Here is a 20,948-nt window from a genome sequence, read left to right as displayed (position 1 = left end):
CACAATTTGCTTGTAAAGGGTGCTATCAACCCTCTTTCCTCCTGGTTCTTTGATGAGTTTTAAACCCACTTCAACTGGCGTACTAACAGAATTACAATTTGACATTTGAAATCTGTTCAGAATTTCTTGTACATATTTTCTTTGAGAGACAAAAATTCCATCAGCAGATTGCACCACTTCAATACCCAAAAAATAATGCATCTTTCCAAGATCAGACATATCAAATTCAGCCATCATAGATTTCTTGAATTTCTCAAACATGGCACTATCATTCCCAGTAAAAATAAGATCATCAACATATAAGCAAACAATCAGCAATTTACCTCCATCTTCAATCTTTATGAAAAGTGTATGCTCATATGGACATTTCTTAAATCCCTCCTTAGAAAAATAAGCATCTATACGACTATACCAAGCACGCGGGGCTTGTTTTAATCCGTATAATGCTTTCTTGAGTTTGTATACCTTATATTCACTTCCAACCTTCACATAACCAGGAGGTTGATCAATAAATACCTGTTCCTGTAAATCACCATGTAAAAATGCTGATTTCACATCCAATTGGAAGATAGGCCATGAATTTTGAGCTGCCAATGCTATCACCATCCTAATCGTGTCATGCCTTGCGACTGGAGCAAAAACTTCTCCATAATCCACCCCAAACTCTTGCTTATAGCCTTTAGCTACCAGACGTGCCTTGTACTTGTCAACTTCTCCATTCTCCTTTAATTTCGTCTTGTACACCCACTTGGCACCTATAGATTTTTGTCCTTCTGGAAGATTGGTTAACTCCAAAGTGTTATTTCGTTCAATAGCTGCAATTTCTTCATCCATTGCCTTCTGCCACTTCAAATCTTTGACAGCTTCTTCAAAAACTGTAGGATCACAATCGGAAAATAGTGCAAAATATGTAAGTGGGTCTTCAGATTAATCAATTCCATTTACCTCATAATCAATCATCCATGCAGGTCTTTTTCTAATACGTTGAGGCCGTCCTTCATCTTCTGCTATTGTTTGGGAATTTGATACATTATCTGGACCATTTGATGGAATTTGTTCTGTCAACTGCTGCCTGTTTTCTTCATCAACTCCATCAAAATCAGCGGGTATTTGTTGTTTAATAATATTGCTGCTCCATGGCCAAAAATTTTCCTCATCAAAAATTACATCCCGACTAATGACAATTTTCTTGGTGATAGGATTATAAAGCTTATAAGCTTTTGACTGATCACTAACACCAAGAAAATGCATTTCTCCCCTTTGTTGTCTAGTTTTGTCCTCTTTTGCTCTGGAACATGAGCATAGGCAATGCATCCAAAAATTTTGAAGTGATCCACTGTTGGTTTCCGTCCGCTCCATGCTTCCTCAGGCGTCATATTTTTAACAGCAAGTGTGGGACTTCATTTCAATATATGAATGCTCCAGTTGACAGCTTCGGGCCAAAAATTTTTTGGAACACCACTTTTTGTCAAAATGCTCCTCACCATGTTCAATATTGTACGATTCTTCCTCTCTGAAACACCATTCTGCTGCGGCGTATAAGCGGTTGTAAGCTGCTTCTGAATTCCATGCTCCTCACAAAAATTTATAAATTCTTGTGAATTATACTCTCCACCACGATCACTGCGAAAAAATTTTATGGGTTTGCCTGTCTCCTTTTCGACAAGAGTCATGAAATTTTTGAATGTTGAAAATGCTTCAGCTTTTTCCTGCAAAAAATAGACCCAAGTTTTTCGACTATAATCGTCAGTAAACGTCATAAAATAACGTTTTCCACCATTAGATGACGGATTTATGGGTCCGCATAGATCAGAGTGAACCAGCTCCAAGACATTTTTTGCTCTCCATGATTTTCCTTTTGGAAAGCTATCTCGATGTTGTTTGCCAATAACACATTCTTCACAAACTTCTGAAGGAGTTGTGATTTGAGGTAAACCAGCTACCATATTTTTCTGTTGCAAAGTTTTCAGTCCACCAAAATTCAAATGTCCATAACGAAAATGCCATAACCATCCCACATCTTTCGATTTTGTCGAGAAACATGAATGAGTCAAGTTCTGCAAATCGAGTGGGAACATACGATTTGCCGTCATCTTAACTTGAGCAATTAAGCCCAACTTTGCATCTCGAATCTGACATACACCACCTTTGATTGAAATCTCGTACCATTTTTTGAGCAACTGACCCACGCTAAGCAAATTTGTCTTTAAGTCTGGAGCAAAAAGAACATCAGTAATAGTGTGGGTAGAAGAATTTTCTTTAGTTTGGATAATTACCCTTCATTTTCCCATAACAGAAATTGTAGAGTTATCACCAAACTTGACAGTGCTACGGAATGACTCGTCCAATTCAGAGAATGCCTTCTTATTTCCACACATGTGATTGCTGCAACCGGTGTCTAAATACCATGTGTTTTGTTGAGTTTCTTCACTCATGTGGCACACCATCAAAAGAGACACTTCTTCTTCTTTTTCTGCAAAATTAGTCCTTTCTCCATTTTGTCTATTCAAATTAGTTCGACATTCGGACTGATAATGGCCATACCTATGACATTTGTAGCATTCAACATTGGACTTGTCTGCTGACTTTGGCCTTTGATTTGTTAATGGATAGCCTCCTCGTCCTCTTCTTCTTCCTTGAAATTGATTTTCTTGGTGCTGGTATTGTTGTTGTTGGTTGCCACGATCATTATTTCCTCTACCTCTGCCTCTGCCTTTGCCTCTGCATCTGCCTCCTCTCCATGTTGAGTGAATTTCTGCTGAAGCCACTAGTGCTTGCTCCTCTTTCTCTTGCTGGTTAATTTTTTGCTCATGAACCAACAAAGAACTCTGCAACTTATCAATTGAAATTGCATCAATATCTTTCGATTCCTCTATACAGCATACAACAAAATTAAATTTTGTTGTCATTGATCGAAGAATCTTCTCGACAATGGTGACGTCCTTCAAGTTTTCTCCATGGATCCTCATCTTGTTAGCGATTGCCATCGTTCTTGCGAAATAATCAGTGACTGATTCGCTTGACTTCATGCGTAAAGTCTCAAATTCGGTCCGAAGAGCTTGAAGCTGCACCCGCTTCGCCTTTGCATTTCCTTGATACTTTTTCTTCATGGAGTCCCAAATTTGTTTGGAGGTATCTTTGCTAAGAATTGTCTCCAAAATGGCTCGATCAATAGCTTGAAAAAGATAATTTTTGGCTTTAAGATCTTTCAGTTTCAATGCTTCCAACTCCATTTTCTGCACCTCTGACAATATTTCTCCGGCTGTTGGCTCTGCTACTCCAGATTCGACAACCTGCCAATACTCCTTGGATCTCAAGAAGTTCTCCATTAGCATACTCCAATGATCATAGTGACCATCAAAGCGAGGAATTGCTGGCTGCACAAAATTGTCGGTGGCCATCGTAATTTACAATTCTCACAACTCACTTTTGTTTTCACTCACTAGCCTAGCTCTGGTACCACTGATACAAATATTGAGGCAAATAATAAGAGAAGCAAAGGACAAATGTTTATTTCTTTGTAAAACTCACACAACTTATAACAAGAAATTACTCTATTTATAGAGTTTAAACCAACTCCACTAACTATCCCACTAACTCCACTCACTCCACTACTAACTCCACTAACTCCGCTAGGTACTCCACTAATCCCACTAGTTATTCCACTAACTTCACTAATTAGGTAGCATAAACAAATATGATTAATTAACAACGCTAAATACTTCTAACAGACCCACCAGAAGCAGAAGGCGTGGCAGCTTCATCACAGCTTTGATACTTTCCCTGGGGGTTGCACCTTTCGGCCAGTTACTAAGTACCACAATCATTCATTGGAGTAGGATTACGATTCTTTTTTTTTTTTTTTTTTCAAAAAGCAAAGATAATAAACATTTTCTTAAAAAATAATCATGAGAAGAGTCAAAGTCTGCCTCTTCGTACAAATTTCTCAGCATGTCGGCTGCATCAATCAAGTAAAAATTTAACCGAGGAGAGCCAACCATAATTCTACAAAAAGATAAATAATGAACTTCAGCCTCAAACACAAACAGGCCACTCACTCCAATCCAATCTTTTCTACATGTTTTGTGGCAAAGGCCATCCACGCTTTCCCTCGTGGCCAGGTGAAATTTAGCGGGGAAATTGTCTCGTTTGACATGCGTGTGACAATAAAATTAACCATCTTAAATAGTTGACCACCAATTGCAGTGATCATTTACTTATCAAAAAAAAAAAAAATACAGTTATCATTTAATTTCCACTTGTAAACCAAAATTTCTACTCTGTATTGGGTGAAAAAACGTGCAATTAGTGTAAGAGGTTGTACATATGTTTTCAGGCCCGTGCATGACATGCAATTGAACTTAAAACAATCGTGGACGTCTCCCACCGACATTCAACAATAATTTACCGTCGAAACTAACCCAAAGAAATTCCAATCCGACTTGGATCACTTCTCGTCACACTGCCGCTGGTGTACCAACGCCGCCATTTCCTTCTGTATCTCTTCCATAAATGTCTTCGTACACTGATACACTCTCAAGAACCAACCCACAAATATATCTCGCCATTGTTAAAACGTGCTCCTCCTTGATTCTCTAGATTCTTGATCAACATATCTACGATAGAAAACAAAGAAAGTTAGGGGCAGAACCAAACACAAAAGACAGCAAGAAACAAAAGAAATTATTTGCTGTATGTCAAAGACGTATATTGACAGTAGTAATTGTAACTATTATCACTGCTGCATCAACTACGAGTACTCAGGGAGGCACAGTGAGGTAGCAAATCCATTGCAATGGCCTCAACTTCGGAAAAAGCGACGCCCCTTTTCCCTGAAGCTTCTATCTCCGCCTCTGCCACGGCTGCCAGCCGTGAGGTCTGGACCCCGGCTGATCACTCTGAAATCCCACAACCAAAGCAACCTTCCCCTTCTTCTGTGAAAGCCATTGTTGAGTCCTCTGCCCCAGCTTCTGCTTCCAAAGGTAGAGATTATGATTGCTGTTACTGTGTCAGTGATGATGTAAATTTGTGAACGTGTCGGCCATGATTTTGTAGAAAGGAAAAATGAGGCAAAAAAGACTGGTTCTTTTTTCTTAGCTACAGTAGAATATGTTGACATTACCTTTTCTATCTTGGTGGCTTTGGTATCTGTTACTTTCTTTGTTTTGTTTCGTTTTATTCTAAATTTCTGTTCTTTTTCTTTTGCATCTGACAGGTTAAACTCGAATTTATAGCTGGATTTTTTATTTCCCCCATTCTTTTATGAGTTTTAATTTAATTTATTTATGTTCTTTATTTTGAGGTGTAACTGTGAGATTTCAAACACAAGATAAGTTAGATCAAGTTCGGTATTATAGCTTTTATAGGCTCTAGGGATAGCGTACTAAGCTAAGTTGGATTCATTAAGTTGGGATTCTTTGTGTTCATCAAATAATTCTCCCTTAATGTATATTCTGTTGAAGTTTGAGGTGAAATCAAGATCTGTGATGCACATTGTTGGTTGACCGTAATTCCTTTTGGATGCTGCAGGTACAGGTCTACCACTACCAAGCATGTCGAGGGCTCAAACCTGCCATCCATTGGATCCTTTAACTGCTGCTGAGATCTCTGTGGCTGTGGCAACTGTGAGGGCTGCTGGAGCAACCCCTGAGGTCATTAATAAAATTATGACGGTACTTTTGCCCTTCCTTAATTCTTTATTTGTCCTCTTTGACTTTTGTACTTAGCTTTGAGGTTCTGTTCATAATCAGGTGAGAGATAGCATGCGATTCATTGAGGTGGGCTTGGTGGAACCGCCTAAAAATGTGGTTGCTTTAGCTGATGCATATTTTTTCCCACCTTTCCAACCGTAACTGCTGCCCAGAACAAAAGGTGGACCTGCAATTCCTAGTAAACTTCCTCCCAGGCAAGCTAGACTTGTTGTTTACAATAAAAAATCAAATGCGACAAGCATCTGGATTGTGGAACTATCAGAAGTTCATGCTGTGACTCGAGGGGGTCATCACAGGGGCAAAGTCATTTCCTCAACAATTGTTCCCAATGTACAGCCTCCAATGGTATGCAGTACATTTTGGTTTCTAGAACAAAATTGAGGTATCTAATTCCCCTTTAGCAAATTCACATCACACGAAAAAAATACATTTATGTCATCTAAGAGTTCTTTATACGGGATGCTGTTGAATATGCTGAATGTGAAGCTGTTGTGAAGGAGTTTCCTGCTTTTCGAGAAGCAATGAAGAAGAGGGGTATTGAGGATATGGACCTCGTGATGGTTGATCCCTGGTTAGTCATTTGATACCTCTTGTTTTCTCTATTTATCCAACTGCTAGGCCTCTCTTGATCTGCAGGTTTTTCATTTCCTTGATCATCTAACTGTCAAACACACTTTTATGCAGGTGTGTTGGTTACTATGGCGAGGCTGATGCACCTAATCGCAGACTTGCTAAACCACTCATCTTCTGTAGAACTGAAAGTGACTGCCCGATGGAAAATGGTTATGCCCGTGCAGTTGAAGGAATCCATGTATTGGTTGACATGCAAAATATGGCTGTACTAGAATTTGAAGATCATAGAGTGGTTCCCCTTCCACCACCTGATCCATTGAGGAACTATACGGCTGGTGAAACACGGGGTGGTGTTGATCGGAGCGATGTAAAACCTATACACATCATTCAACCTGAGGGTCCGAGTTTTCGTGTTGATGGTCATTTTGTTCAATGGCAAAAGGTACTTTGTGGTTGCAAAATTTTGCTGCCAATAGCTGAAGTCAAATAATGAATTATACATGCAAACTAATTATCTACCGGTTGTGCCTTCTGCTTGGCAGTGGAATTTTCGGATTGGTTTCACCCCTAGGGAGGGTTTGGTTATTTACTCTGTTGCATATGTTGATGGTAGCTGAGGACGTAGGCCTGTGGCCCACAGATTAAGTTTTGTTGAGATGGTAGTTCCTTATGGAGATCCAAATGATCCACACTATAGAAAAAATGCTTTTGATGCTGGGGAAGATGGACTTGGTAAAAATGCTCATTCTTTGAAGAAGGTCAGTAGGGCACCTTGTGATGAGTTTTTGTTCTTTTTCTAACCAGCATCCTCTGTTGTTGAGTCAATTTCAAATTTCAGTAACTGCAAATGGTGTATACAACTCACTGTGAAGCAAATATTGCAGGGTTGTGATTGTTTGGGATATATAAAGTACTTTGATGCACACTTCACGAACTTTACCGGAGGTGTTGAAACAATTGAAAACTGTGTTTGCTTGCATGAAGAGGATCATGGAATTTTATGGAAGCATCAAGATTGGAGGACAGGTTTAGCTGAAGTGAGGAGGTCGCGTAGATTGACAGTATCGTTTATATGTACTGTTGCAAACTATGAGCACGGATTCTTCTGGCACTTCAATCAGGCTAGTGACAAACTCCCTTCTTCTGAACATTGAGGGCAGTATTATAGCTTCATTTTCAAAGTTTGTTTCTTTGTCATATTCTGTATTTTATCAGAAGCGTATAGCACCAGCAAAACATTTGATGAGGTTTTGTTTCAACGTTATATATAGGTCCTCAGAGTACTTCATGTGCTGTTAGTCTAACACATTCATACTATTTTAACTTATTTTAAATCACATGCTACCTCTCCTCTTGAAAAATCTACACATTTTTATCTTACCATCTCTTGCTGCAGGATGGGAAAATCGAAGCTGAGGTAAAGCTCACAGGTATTCTCAGCCTAGGTGCTCTGCAACCTGGAGAAGTTCGAAAGTATGGAACAACCATTGCGCCAGGATTATATGCACCAGTGCATCAACACTTTTTTGTGGCACGCATGGACATGGCTGTTGATTGCAAGCCTGGAGGAACTCATAATCAGGTTTGGTTTTTGAGGCTTTCAGATCCTTGCTTATATCCTCAAAAGTTTTTCTATATTTGATGAAAGACAAACTTTTCTGGATAAGTACCTTTGCAAGTTGCCTGTTGACTTATCTAACTACTTCATCTTTCAAATTTCTGGGGGATACTATAGACATTGTAGTGGAGTTTTAAAGTTTACATTGAGTTCCACTAAGTTACAATATCATCATACCCATGGCTGTGAAGAATATCGGAGCTAGCATTTACCTTAAGCCTTAAGGCTCTCGCCCAGAGTTTTTCTGATTAGACAGTAAAAATTGCCCTTCTTAGTGGAGTTTTCAAGTTCTTTTATATTAAAGTTGGACAACCCTCGTTTGATTTGTCATATCAACTGCACTAGTTAAATGCTACTAATAGTTGTCCTATATAAAAAAGAGTCAACTTGATTTTACTGGTGGCCTTAGACTCTGCTTTGGCACTTCATCCTGGAGAGAAGCTTTTGGATTCTTTTTAGTCTTTTAAATTATGAGATCTTTATTAATGGGTGTTGTGATAGGGTTATAGATTCGCATATCTGGCATAGAAACAAGATTTACAGTACAATGCTGGTGATGCTTTCTATTGTTGAGTGCATATATTTTTGAGTGCAGGATTCATGTTATACACATTTAAATGTCTTCACAAATGATTTCTTCAACTTAAACAGCAATCTTCTTTCAGTATGTTGTACCTATGAAAAATCAGTAGAGTGTGGACGAGCTAACGGGACGCACTTCTCAATTTTATAGGTTGTTGAGGTAAATGTCATAGTTGAAGAACCAGGAGACGATAATGTTCACAGCAATGCATTTTATGCTGAAGAGAAACTGCTCAAAACTGAACTGGAAGCAATGCGTGATTGCAATCCTTCAACTGCTAGGCATTGGATTGTAATGTTTCCTACTTTTTCTATGTATTATATAACATGATGCCATAATCAATTTGGAGATTTATGTGGAAAATACAGCTTGTGCTAATAATCATTGGACTCTAAAAAGTGGTTAATCTTGGCTCATATTTTGGTGGGGGAAGGCAAATTGGAGTCAAATCTTTGAGATTAACTCATTGCTTTGAGATTTTGTTACTTTATTGGAGATTAATGTGTTCATCAGTCTCCGCTCATTGGAAGCTTGCTGTCCTCTGTTTGTTGTCGATGGAGGTAGATAGTAGGTGTCTGCTATTTTTTTTTGTTAAAAGGAGATAATGTTACAAAAATAAATAAATAAAGGTAATTAATTGCTTGTGATAACGTAAACGGTGGCTCTTATGATGAACTCGCTAGCTAATAACACACATAATTCACAAATCCGTATATGAATGTGTTACAGTGCAATGTGAAACTGCTTTATGTGCCATATGTTGTTTACTTATTAGGCTACTTACATGAGATGTCGTTGTTGTTTGTTGTCCTTAAAAGTTCAGGTCAGGAATACAAGGGCGGTCAACCGTACTGGGCAACTAACAGGCTACAAACTAGTGCCTGGTTCAAATTGCCAGCGACTGGCTCGTCCTGAGGCAAAGTTTCTAAGAAGAGCAGCATTCTTAAAGCACAACCTTTGGGTCACCCCTTACTCACATGATGAGAAGTTTCCAGGAGGAGAGTTTCCCAATCAAAATCCCCGTGTTGGAGAAGGGCTGGCTACGTGGGTGAAGGAGAATCGACCACTGGAGGAGACCGACATTGTTCTTTGGTTAGTAGTAGATAGATGAGGCATTCAGTTTCCTTGAGGTTCCTATGACAAACTGCTTTTCTCCTGGTTATTCTTCTCCGTTGTGGCTCAATTTCTCGACTTTTTGCTAGAGATTGGCCAGTAAAATGGAAAAGGAGTTTCCAGAATTAACATGAATTTCCATCCTCATAATTCTAATGAAATATATATGGTGTGGCCATCTATTTTAACTCTCCTACCAAACATTTGCAGGTACGTTTTTGGAGTTACACATGTCCCTCGCCTGGAAGACTGGCCGGTCATGCCAGTGGAGCACATCGGCTTTCCGCTCATGGTATCAAAACTCTGATCACTCTCAATGGTAGCAGTAAAATGTTGCTTTCATTCCTTTGTTGCTTGTACAAAGTCTCAAGCGTTGAAGAACTTCCAGTTTGCGCGTTAATATTCTAAAGCCACTCATGTTTAGTATGGTTGAACTTGTGTACCAAAAGAACGATCCAATACAGGAATCCTGACCAACTGTTTAGTATAGTTTGCAGGATCTAGAACCTGAACAACTTCAAGAGATTCCCAACTCATAGTTTGTCTCCTTGTTCTGTTTGTCTTGCAGCCTCATGGGTTTTTCAATTGCTCACCAGCCATAGATGTTCCTCTTAGCTCATGTGACTCAGATGTGAAGGAGAATGGGATGATAACAAAGCCATGCCATAATGGACTTGTTGCCAAGCTTTGAGAGTGGTTATGCCTTTTGGATTCTCCTCCTCGATTTTTAAGAAAATAAGTAGTTTGCTCAATCTTTCTTCAGCACTAGTGTTAAGGGCGGGCTCACCCAATGTGTGTGTAATTTGGATAAAATTAAAATAAATTAATATTATATGATTTTGTTTCACATAAATACAATTTATTTGTGTAAATGAATTAAAAACTTTGATTTATAAGGCTATAGTAGTTTGGCAGTTACAATATTTAAGGCGGAAATAAGTGGTTATGTTGGTAAAATATGATTAGGTAATTTAGGTAAAAATTAGTTTCTATAAGGATATAATCAGAAATTCAAAAGATGATTAAAAAAAAAAAATTTACACCTACTGCTACCCTGACACTAAATCATTTAAACCTCCGCTAGCAAAAGTTGGGGTTAACCTAATTTAATTTGGCCACCAAATTTTGATGCTACCTCCTGCTCCAGGGTTATGCTAATTTCATCTGCTCCAGGCCGTTGATGCTCTATCTTATTCCTTTTTCTTTTTTCTTTTTCTTAAACAAAACTGTTTTGTTCATTAGTTTAAGAAGCTTCTAGGTTAAGCAAAATTTGATCAGACCCACGAACTGGTATTCAAATTAATTAATTGAATGTACAATAGATATATATTCCAGAACTTTCCCAACGACTCAAGAAACGAGAAATCCACTAAATCTTGAATAATTGTAAGATACTTCACGGTCTCCGCCTCCCACTTTCGCCCCTTTTGTTTGAGTTCGTATGCATAATTTGTCTTTGTGTAAAATGTAGCCACCATCCTTAGCTTCCCCTCTCAACTTGCAAAATGATGAATTAGAAGTTGATGCTAAAACTGCTCTAAATTTGTTTAAATCTGCTGATACCTCGGCTCTTGAGTGTGCTTCAATTATCTCTAATTGTAGATTACTGAATCTCTATTCTATCGAAAGTCACACTTAGACATGTTTATCGAGAAACTAATCAATGTGTTAATAGATTAGCGAAACTGAGTGCTCAACAAGATACAAATTTTGTGTGCTATGAAAGTGTTTTTCTTGATTTGAGAAATCTAGTAGATGCAGCTACTAAGAGAATTTGCTTTTCTTGTTTTGTACATATAAAAGCTTTTTCAATATATAATCCCTTTTATTACCAAAAAAAAAAAAAAAAATGTAGCCATCCAGGTAACTTGGATAGGTATAAATGTCATGTGGGATAAAAAAAAAAAAAAAGAAAAGATCGACATAGTCTAAAAGACAAGAAACAAATTTTGATCTTAACAATTTTGAAATTTTATGCTAAATAAGTAGTACCCAAGAAGATCTTCCCAATTGAAGCCATGATTTAAAAAAAAAAAAAAATTAAGGATCCCATGTGGTCAATTAACATACTACCTCGTACACGTACATGCTCACCACGTCACGTAATTAAAATAACGGTCGCATTAAATTGCAAGCTAATAAAACTGCGGTCAATTGCAAAACCGTCTCCCCAAACTGTAACTAATTTGCACTAATTTATCAATTATAGCGGTTCGCTGCCTTGTGCAACTATTATTACTTTTTTTCTTTTTAAAGCAGGCGTGGCGGGAATTTAAGAAGCGGGGAGGAGGAAAGGATGTATTAAATCTTAGACCTCTAATTTCAAGAATTTTAACCTTAATCACAACACCAATGGCTCCTCTATTTATGCAATTAGTTCATGACACATTACCTAAATCAATTCAAAATTGGCTTGGAAGGAACTACGTGGCAATCTTAACCTCTAACAAACTAACCAAATTTCAAAAAAAAAAAAGTTATTTCTTCTCTCCCAAAAAAGGAACTACGTAAAATCTATTCTGGTGATAGCAAAATTGATTTTACACAATTAGTTTTGAATTCGTAAATGCACCTTTTTAGCAGGGGTTAAATAGGCATAAGAGCAGAGCTGAACGTATAATGTCATGGTACGCATCAATCAAATTGAGTCCTATAATATATCCACCAAGTAACCAATCATAACGTAGCAAATTGCTAGAATGGGTTACCTTAGGTTGTGTTTGGATGGGTAACCACACGTATTGTGTTTGGATTGCATTTTCCATCATTTTTCATAGAAAAATTAAGGTGTGTTTGGATTGCATTTTTCGTCATTTTTCATAGAAAAATTGTAGCGATTTGATATATGTGAGTAAAAAAAGGTGATAGGGAAATGTGATCACGGAAAATAATAATGGATTTGTTTGGATAGGATATTATTTAAAATATTATTTGAAATAATTACTGTAACACTTTTTTGTGATGTGATGTATGTGAGATAAAAAGGTGGTTGGAAATATAAGAAGGTGGGTTGAAAAATGTGTTTATGATGCAAGCGAAATATTATTTGAGATAAGTTTTGTATCCAAACACTTCCAATATTTTCCGACGAAAACAAGCAATCCAAACAAGACAACACAGTATGATAATACGTGGGGGCATTTTATAATCAACCAGTAAACCAAATGAACAACCAAAGCTTGCAATCCTGACCCCCTACCTAACTCCCTAAGAAATGAATAATTAAAAAACACACACACACACACACACACACACACACACACACACAAACCAAAATCCAAAGCCCCCAACCGCGACGGCTGCACCATTCTCCAAACAACAATTTCCCAGAAAATCACACCAACGTTCCGTTCCGCCAGAAGCAGAAGGAAAGCACATGGAAGAATGACGGAAAGAAAACGTAAACTTGTCATCCCCTCCCAGCCAATCACAAAACGCCCAACAACATTAATTGACCTCATCCCATAATGACAAAACTACTCCTGAGTCCTGCCTTGCTTTCTTTTCTGCTTGTTTTATGTTTTATCGGTCCATTCCTTCCCACTGCTGAAACCTCAGTCTAACCGTCTAATTCTACCCTACAACTCTTTTAGCAACGTTTGACTCACATATGACTCGTCAACCCAGCCCATGACCTTTCACCGCCACCACCACTACCCCCCGCCGCCGCCCAACAGCAACAACAACCAACTTACTCCGCCTTCTCTATCACAAAATCATCAGCCCCACCAATTTATTCATCTCCCCATGGCGAGTAAAATCGTAAAACCACCGCCGCCGCCACCGCTACCAGCACCAGTAAAAACCCTTGATGATGAAAAGGAGCAGAGTATCCAGGAGTTATTGTCCTACATAATATTCTTAAAGGAGCGGATTAACCGGGCTGTCATGGAAGCCAATTCTTTCAAATCCGAGTGTTATTCCCTATGCAGTTTGGTCGGGGATATTCTTGGAAAGCTCCCCAACGACAAGCTCCGCAACGATGCCTCAACTGGTCCAGGTAAACTTTACGAACGGCCCATCAGAAGAGTCATGGAGGAGGTCGCAAAGCAATTCGAGAAAACGCTAACCCTCGTGCGGAAATGCAACCGCGGGGGTGTCTTCCGGCGGCTCGTTAGCATTGTCTCGGCCACTGATTTCAAGAAACTCCAATCTATGCTTGAGAGTTCCATGGCTGACATTACATGGCTGCTTAACATCTTTGACGGCGGAGGGGGTATTATTCTTTCTCTCCCTCCAATTGCTAGTAATGATCCCATAATTTCCTGGGTTTGGGCTGCAATTGCTTCTTTGTATATGGGACAAATTAATGATAAAATTGAAGCCGCCAACCAACTAGCTTCACTAGCTAAAGACAACGGTAGGAACAAGAAATATATAGTTGAAGAAGGTGGGATTGCTCCGTTGCTGAAATTGTTGAAGGAGAATTCTTCTGTTGAAGCTCAAATCGCTGCGGCCATGGCCCTTATACATTTGGCTAACGACGACGACAGGGTTTGCGTGATTATCAAGGAGCTGGGCGTCCCAGTTATAGTCCAGGTTTTAGGGGATTCGCCTATGAGGGTTCAAATTAAGCTGGCTAATTTAGTTGCTAGAATGGCAGGATGTTCTCCGCTCGCCCAGGAGGATTTTGCCAGGGAGAATGTGATTAAGCCACTCGTGACTTTATTGTTGATGGATGTTTATATGGAGGAGGCAAGTTTGAATGTCGGGAAACAGAGTTTTCACGCAATTGTGGAGATTAACAAGGAAAGAGAGAAGAATCAGTTGCACAGGCCAGCCTTGGGATCATCTTTGTCTATGCAATCCTCTAATGGGAGCAGTAGGGGTGGACATCATAAGAAGGACAGGGAGAACGAAACTCCGGAAGTGAAGCTTAGGTTGAAGACTAGTTGTGTTGAGGCATTGTGGATGCTTTCTAAGGGTAGTGTGTTGAATAGTAGGAAAATAACGGAGACTAAAGGGTTGCTTTGTCTGGCTAAGCTTGTTGAGAAGGAACAAGGTGAATTGCTGTATAATTCCTTGATGACGATTATGGAGATTACGGCTGCTGCTGAATCAGATGCTGATCTCAGGAGGACAGCTTTTAAGACCAACTCTTTGGCTGCAAAAGCTGTTGTGGATCAGCTATTGAGGGTTATTAAAGAGTGTGATAATTCAACTTTGCAAATATCAGCGCTAAGGGCAATTGGTTCCTTGGCCAGAACTTTTCCTTCGAGGGAGACGAGGGTTATTGGTCTGGTGGTCCAGCAGCTTGGTCATTGGAACCTAGATGTAGCAACAGAAGCTGCAATTGCTCTTGGTAAGTTTACTTGTCGTGAAAATTTCCTTCGTGCAGAGCATACAGCAACGATTCTTGAGTTCAATGGCACCCAGCCCTTAACGAGGCTGGTGCAGGGCAACGAACGGTCCCTGTTGCATGGTTATATTCTCCTTTGCTACATCGGATTGCATGCTAGGAACAGTGAGGATTTGGAAAAAGGAAACGTGTTGCAAACACTTGCACTAGCAGAGCGTCAAGCAGCAGTTGGCCAGCATCCTGAGTTGAAAGAATTGATCGCTGAAACTGTGACACACTTAAATTTGTACCTCCAGTGCTGTGTGATTCAAAGGCCTTAAAATTCTTTCTTCTGTAACTAAAAGATATTGAGTAGCATTGTATAGCCGTGGATGAGTGGTGGTTTTAATTTTTCAGGCATATTAAATTTTGCATTAGTTTGTGTTCCTATTGCCCTAGTGTGCATGATTTGATAAGAGAGGGGGGGAATAATTAGCGAAGAAAGGCTATCGTGCCATCTCACTCATCAACTGGATGACCATTTTACATGATACTACAGCATTTCTCCCTAATGAATTTCTTTTGAGTTTCTTGGTTACCTATTATGCAAGTAGCTTGAACATGGAAAATCTTGACGCTAGCATTGGAATCAAATTACTCTTTTGGAGAATGACAGCTGCAACCTTATAATTGCGTTTTTGGCAGCCTTGAAGAGAATATCACGAGTGTCAATTTGACATATCACTAACTACGAGTGTTGGCGGCATATCAGAAGTTTGGCTGAAGGTTTTGTTGCCTGAACCATGCAGGTTCGCATAATTCTTATGTGCTTTTAAAAGCATAGGAATCATACTGACGAGGTTTCAAAATGCATATGCTAATGAATGAAGGTCATTGTCCCTTCCTTCGGGGATATCCGATACAGAGAAGCAAGGTCATTCGAAAGTAAAGAGCTGTCATAAAACGGGAACATGGAAGTTTTGTATTGAAAAGAAAAGGTGTGTTTAAATTTAAAAAAAAAAAATGTTTTCAGTTTTTTGCGCTATTGACAAGAATATAGTAGAAAGAATGTCTTGTCTTCTCGGTGCAAGGAACTCAGTTCCGTTGATTTTATTATTGTTATTTTTTAATCTATTATCATCATCTAAACTTACACCTAGTTCTATTCTAAGTTATATTAACAGGATGATCCAACAGGGTCACGGAAAATCGACAAAGACTGAACGACCATCGGACCATACGGGTTCATTAAGCACTTGTATGGATTTTAGAGAAACCACCTTAACGTGCATTAAGCCACACTAAGGTTATGTTGATTTTACTTGCTGACAGGAAATCACATGATGCTTGCTTTTATCTCTAAACATCAATGCCATTTGGTTTGGATGCGGGAATAGTTATATTCTGAGGCCAAGATAAACAAATCTTTTATGCCGCTTGATCATTTTAAGACAGCAGAAATATTGGATGTGGTGAAGAAGGGTCCGCTAAAGGTTGTTGGCGTGTCACCACTTTACTCTAGCAAGCCCATATTGTTTCAATATCATTTATCTTCTTAGCCTGCGAGCGTTCTTTGCCACTGGCACATTTAAAAAGGGGAAATAAAGAAAGAATACATCCTGCTAGATGAAGATTCTTCATTTCTAAAATAATCAACATTTAAGGATTAAAACGCAAAAAGAATCTAAAGAAACTTCTAACCCATTGTTTAATACCCGTTTGTACATTTACACAGGCCAGAGAATCCTGTTTGATGATAGCTATTACCATTCAGATTGAAAGAGTAGCTGCAGATCTACGAGGACTCCACAATACATATTATTATCCCGGGATCAGGTAACAGTCTCCCAAATTCTCTTCTTTACATCTCATTTAAGTTTTGCAGACAAGACAAGACACTACAAAATTTATCTACTAAGCTATATTACAGCAGTTTATTAACAAAGGCGGCACTAAAGAGTTCAGCGAGATGAAGGCAAGGCACGCCAATTATCAGCGAGATGCATGACTCGGTCACGGGAAGGGGTAGACATGTCCTGAAGTATAACGTTTTTCACGGAAGTTGCAGCTGTCTCACCAGCTCGCATCGCAAGCTCCAGGTACACCACAGCCTTCATCATGTCTCCTTCCTGCCCAAGTAGTAACATCCAATTACATCATCAATTTCTTCACTATATATATATATATATATATATTTTTTTTTTTTTTTTTTTTTTTTTTGGACATTTGCACTAATATTGTGATGATAATATTAGGAAAATATTCTCTGATCTATTACTCTTTTATCTCTGAAGATAATCCTATAACAAAGTATTTTAAGAAGTATGTATGGCACATACTGAGAATAGCAGCAGCCCATACTCAAGTTGAGCTTTGCTATGACCTCGATCAGCTGCCCGCTTCATCCACTTTCTTGCTGATCTACGACATTGCACCAAACCTTCACCAAACGAATAGCACAAGGATGTGTTATACATAGCACGCACATAGCCACCTTGAGCAGCTTGCTGATACCACCGTGCCTGTCAAACGAGGAATTCATCAGAAGAAAGGAATTTCTCACAGCAACCTCATCATTAAACTAGCATAAATTCATTCCAGAATTTTTAATCACATAAATCATCTCCAGCTACACGACCAAAAGAGAGCTACTTTCATGAACCTAAAAGAAATATAATTTTTGTTTATCTACAAGTAGGACAAAAGAAAAATTAAAGCATTTATAAATGAATCAGCTTCTTCTTCCCATAACAAAGCAAATAGATGCTCAGAAGTTAAACGAAGGAGGAGTTGCCCAATATACCTAGTTAACATCGTCTTGGAAAGGAGAACAACAGAAATTTGAAATACAATGCCCAATCAGAAAACAGTATGACCATGAAAACAGAGCAAAAATTGAAATACAATGTAGAAAGCTCAGTTAAAACAATAATCATACCGCTTCCTGTAGATTCTGATCCAACCCTCGACCTTGATGTAGACAAAGTGCAAGTTGGTATTGAGCACGAACATGGCCAGCAAACGAGGCTTTGTACAGCCATTCCACCGCCTCCTTGTAGGATGGTGGATCAGCTGCATGAACGATTATGGTCATAATGGTTATTATCACATGCCAGTGTTGAATCTATCAAAGAACCACAAGAACTATTAGTTATGCGAGCAGCATGCATCCAAAGATGGATAGGCAAATATAACAGTAGAGAGACACCAAGCAAGCAACCACTCAGCCTTTTGCTGGATGCGATTCTGATATAGTGATACTAGGATATAATATCTCCTGATGAAATCCCTGGAACTAGGAATAATCAGATGTCTCTTATCGTTGTTCTACTTTCGATGCAACCTTTTTCTTGCCTATCATCTTTGCTTGCTCAATAAAGGCCCAGGGAAAAGGGAACAGGGAAGGCAGCAGTTTTTCTAAGTATTATGACACAGATACATACCAAAATAGGGTAGGACATCAAAGCTAGCAAGGCAATATCTGTAATTGCTTTAATGTTTTGCAACTAGTAAATCACCAGCAACATTTTACATCAATAAACTAGTGTATTTCTCAATCCAACCCATGATATTCTCAGCCTAACTTCGACAGTAACTATAATAAGGAACCATCTACTGCATTACTTTCAAAGACTTCACTGAGGCAGAAAAAGAATCCGAGAGCAGAAGTAGTCAGAGATAAGCTGTGAAAAGACAACTTCCTTAAACAATCAAGGACACCAGTAGTTCAATTACATCATCAAGATTGAAGATTTATATCAATTAATCAAACCTTTGGATATAAAGCACACTAACAAGCAACAAGTTAACTCATAACACCTCCTTACCACACAAATTCAACGACCAACCCACGACAACACCTTAAAAAGATGAATTAGAACCTCAATCTCGCATTTTATTTGCATGAGCAAAAAATATTTAAATTCAACCATAGCACTGTAGCACTACCTTGCAAGTAGGAAATACCCAAATTGCACTGGCCATTCGGGTCACCAAGCTCAGCAGCCTTCGTATATAAAGCAATCCCCTTTTCTTTCTTCCCCATCTCCCAATAAATCAAGCCGGCATCCACCATGGAGGGCGTGGACCCACGCGCCGCTCCTTCTAGAAAATATTCTAAGGCCTTATCGACGTTCGACCTCAACCCACCTCGCCCATGCTTATACCGCTTACCCCACCTCAGAAACATCATAGCTTGCCTCAAGGGCTGGAGGGCGTCCCTCCAAGCGTGGCAAACCAGCGACGCAGCCCGTAAATTGGGCAGCGAGAAAGACGCGGCGATTTTCTGCACTAATTCAAAAGGGAGCAAAGAGTAATCGTATTGCTGATGTTTAAGGTTGTTGGAGACATGGGTTTTCGACGAGGAAGAGGTAGATTTCCTCGTGGACCCCGAGGTATTGGATTTGGAGGAAGAGTGGTGGTGGTGGTGGCGGCGGCGGTGATCGGATTCTTTTCTGGTAAAGGGCAGGCCGGTAAAGTGGGGAGTGTCCGATTTGGAAGGCCATGTTTTCTGCTGCTTCATTGGTGGTGGTGGACGGCGGAAGGGGATGTAGCTGCCGGCTACGTAAAGTCCGAGGTGGTCTGTCAGGTGGACTTGAAAAATGAAAGGAGGGAGTGGCGAAAATGGTTAATTTTATAGGGTTAATATCAGAAACCTCCCTTGAGGTTTCTTCTAATCACATCTAGCACCCCCATGTTTTTAAAATCACACTTAGCACCCCTGAAATGACAACTTTGGTATTTTGTCAGCCCCTCTATTTGAAAATGGTAGTAAAAAATGAATTGTAGGAGAGAGACTTTATTTTTGTTCCACTTTTACCCAAAGCCCAAAATGATTAGTGAATTTTAGAAGATAAAAATAGAAATAAATAGGCATATGATATTAATTTAGAAGCTGAGGGTGTAAAAGTGTAATAAAAAGAATGTTATAACTAATTATCAGAGATTTTGGTGATATAGAGATGCATAACTAATTATGGACCTGGGGGCCGGAACGGTTGCACTCCTGAAGCTTGTGTGCATTTTGCACACGGTGTAACATCATTTGTACACGTTGTAACACTAGAACAACAGCGAGTAATTATACTACCTTTAACAGCAGTAACCGTCTCACACGGTGTAACATCATTTGTACACGTTGTAACACTAGAACAATAGCGAATAATTATACTACCTTTAACAGCAGTAACCGTCCCACACGGTGTAACATCATTTGTACACGTTGTAACACTTGAACAATAGCGAGTAATTATACTACCTTTAACAGCAGTAACCGTCCCTGCCCCTTATCCACTAATTACATAGTCCATGATACTACATTGGATCAGTCTAGTAACATGATACGTAAGCCTTATATTGCAATCCAATTCTGAACAAAACACACCATCTACAACTAGTTGTTTAGATGGTGAGGATTGCAATGCATAAAACTATACATAAGTAGTTCTAAGATTAGTCAAACAGCACCATAAGTGGCAGGAAATATAAATCAGATGCATATTGCACCACTTATCAAAAAATTGTCCACAAAAGCTAGCATTGCTTCAGTATTGCTGGGGGCTAAGAAGACTAGTACCTAAACTACTTCAGATACCAAAAGCAAGGATTGCGGGGAACCTTTAGCACTCTCAAAACATCATAGAGAAACTGCTGGTAATAGTGTTAGAGGCCACTATTGCAGCAGTATTAATGCTAACAGAAGTTTTGGCTTGAGATCCACCATTTAGAGTAGCTTGAGCATTTGGTACAAAGGGAATTATACCTTACTTGTTTACAGCAGCATTGGTTTTCCAGCATTTCCCCGCTTAAAAATTTGCCTGGTGTTGGTGGTTTTTGGGTAATTTCTCACCTTTTGATTAAGACAACCTGTCACATCCTACTGTCAGGGGTGCTAAGTGTGATTTCAAAAATATGGGGGGTACTAGATGTGATTAGAAGAAACCTCAGGAGAGGTTTCTAATATTAACCCTAATTTTATAACTAAACTTTTTTCTTGACAGCGTCGATTTAATCCCTAAGTTTTATTTTTGATTAATTTGATACTTAATAACTTGTACTTATTTTGCTGTTCCA

At 39.1% G+C, this 20,948-nt stretch overlaps 2 protein-coding genes and 1 pseudogene across 3 annotated transcripts; 2 read left to right on the top strand and 1 right to left on the bottom strand.

Annotated features, from left to right (window-relative positions):
• The first annotated feature begins 4,434 nt into the window (after positions 1–4,434).
• LOC140016979 (diamine oxidase [copper-containing] 1, peroxisomal-like) lies at positions 4,435–10,470 on the top strand (annotated as a pseudogene).
• A 2,386-nt stretch (positions 10,471–12,856) lies between these two features.
• LOC140016809 (uncharacterized) lies at positions 12,857–15,474 on the top strand. The gene has a single exon (XM_072070717.1). It carries the CDS (start codon positions 13,229–13,231, stop codon positions 15,215–15,217), a length of 1,989 nt encoding a protein of 662 aa, XP_071926818.1. The 5' UTR covers positions 12,857–13,228; the 3' UTR covers positions 15,218–15,474.
• Positions 15,475–16,561: 1,087 nt separating this feature from the next.
• LOC140004117 (F-box protein At1g70590-like) lies at positions 16,562–19,493 on the bottom strand. 2 transcript variants are annotated; one of them, XM_072070934.1, is made up of 4 exons: positions 18,825–19,493; positions 17,815–17,948; positions 17,216–17,398; positions 16,562–17,005 (listed from the first exon to the last, which is right to left on the bottom strand). In XM_072070934.1, exons 1-4 carry the CDS (start codon positions 19,396–19,398, stop codon positions 16,838–16,840), a joined length of 1,059 nt encoding a protein of 352 aa, XP_071927035.1. In that variant the 5' UTR covers positions 19,399–19,493; the 3' UTR covers positions 16,562–16,837. The 2 variants fall into 2 exon arrangements, with proteins under 2 accessions (XP_071927035.1, XP_027100364.2); XM_027244563.2 differs by having other exon boundaries at positions 17,815–18,000; positions 18,825–19,467.
• Between the last annotated feature and the right edge of the window lie 1,455 nt (positions 19,494–20,948).

Source organism: Coffea arabica, chromosome 11c (genome assembly GCF_036785885.1).
Source record: "Coffea arabica cultivar ET-39 chromosome 11c, Coffea Arabica ET-39 HiFi, whole genome shotgun sequence".
NCBI classification, from domain to species: Eukaryota; Viridiplantae; Streptophyta; class Magnoliopsida; order Gentianales; family Rubiaceae; genus Coffea; species Coffea arabica.
Note: the sequence above shows the minus strand (reverse complement) of the source record. Positions and strands in the feature narration are given on the sequence as shown.

Coding starts and splice junctions, on each gene's coding strand:
- LOC140004117 (XM_072070934.1), bottom strand. CDS start 19,398: ATGAAGCAGCAGAAAACATGGCCTTCCAAATCGGACACTCCCCACTTT. Junction 17,949..18,824: donor GGGTATTTCCTACTTGCAAG/GTAGTGCTACAG, acceptor TCGTTCATGCAG/CTGATCCACCATCCTACAAG. Junction 17,006..17,215: donor ATGGGCTGCTGCTATTCTCA/GTATGTGCCATA, acceptor CTACTTGGGCAG/GAAGGAGACATGATGAAGGC.
- LOC140016809 (XM_072070717.1), top strand. CDS start 13,229: ATGACCTTTCACCGCCACCACCACTACCCCCCGCCGCCGCCCAACAGC.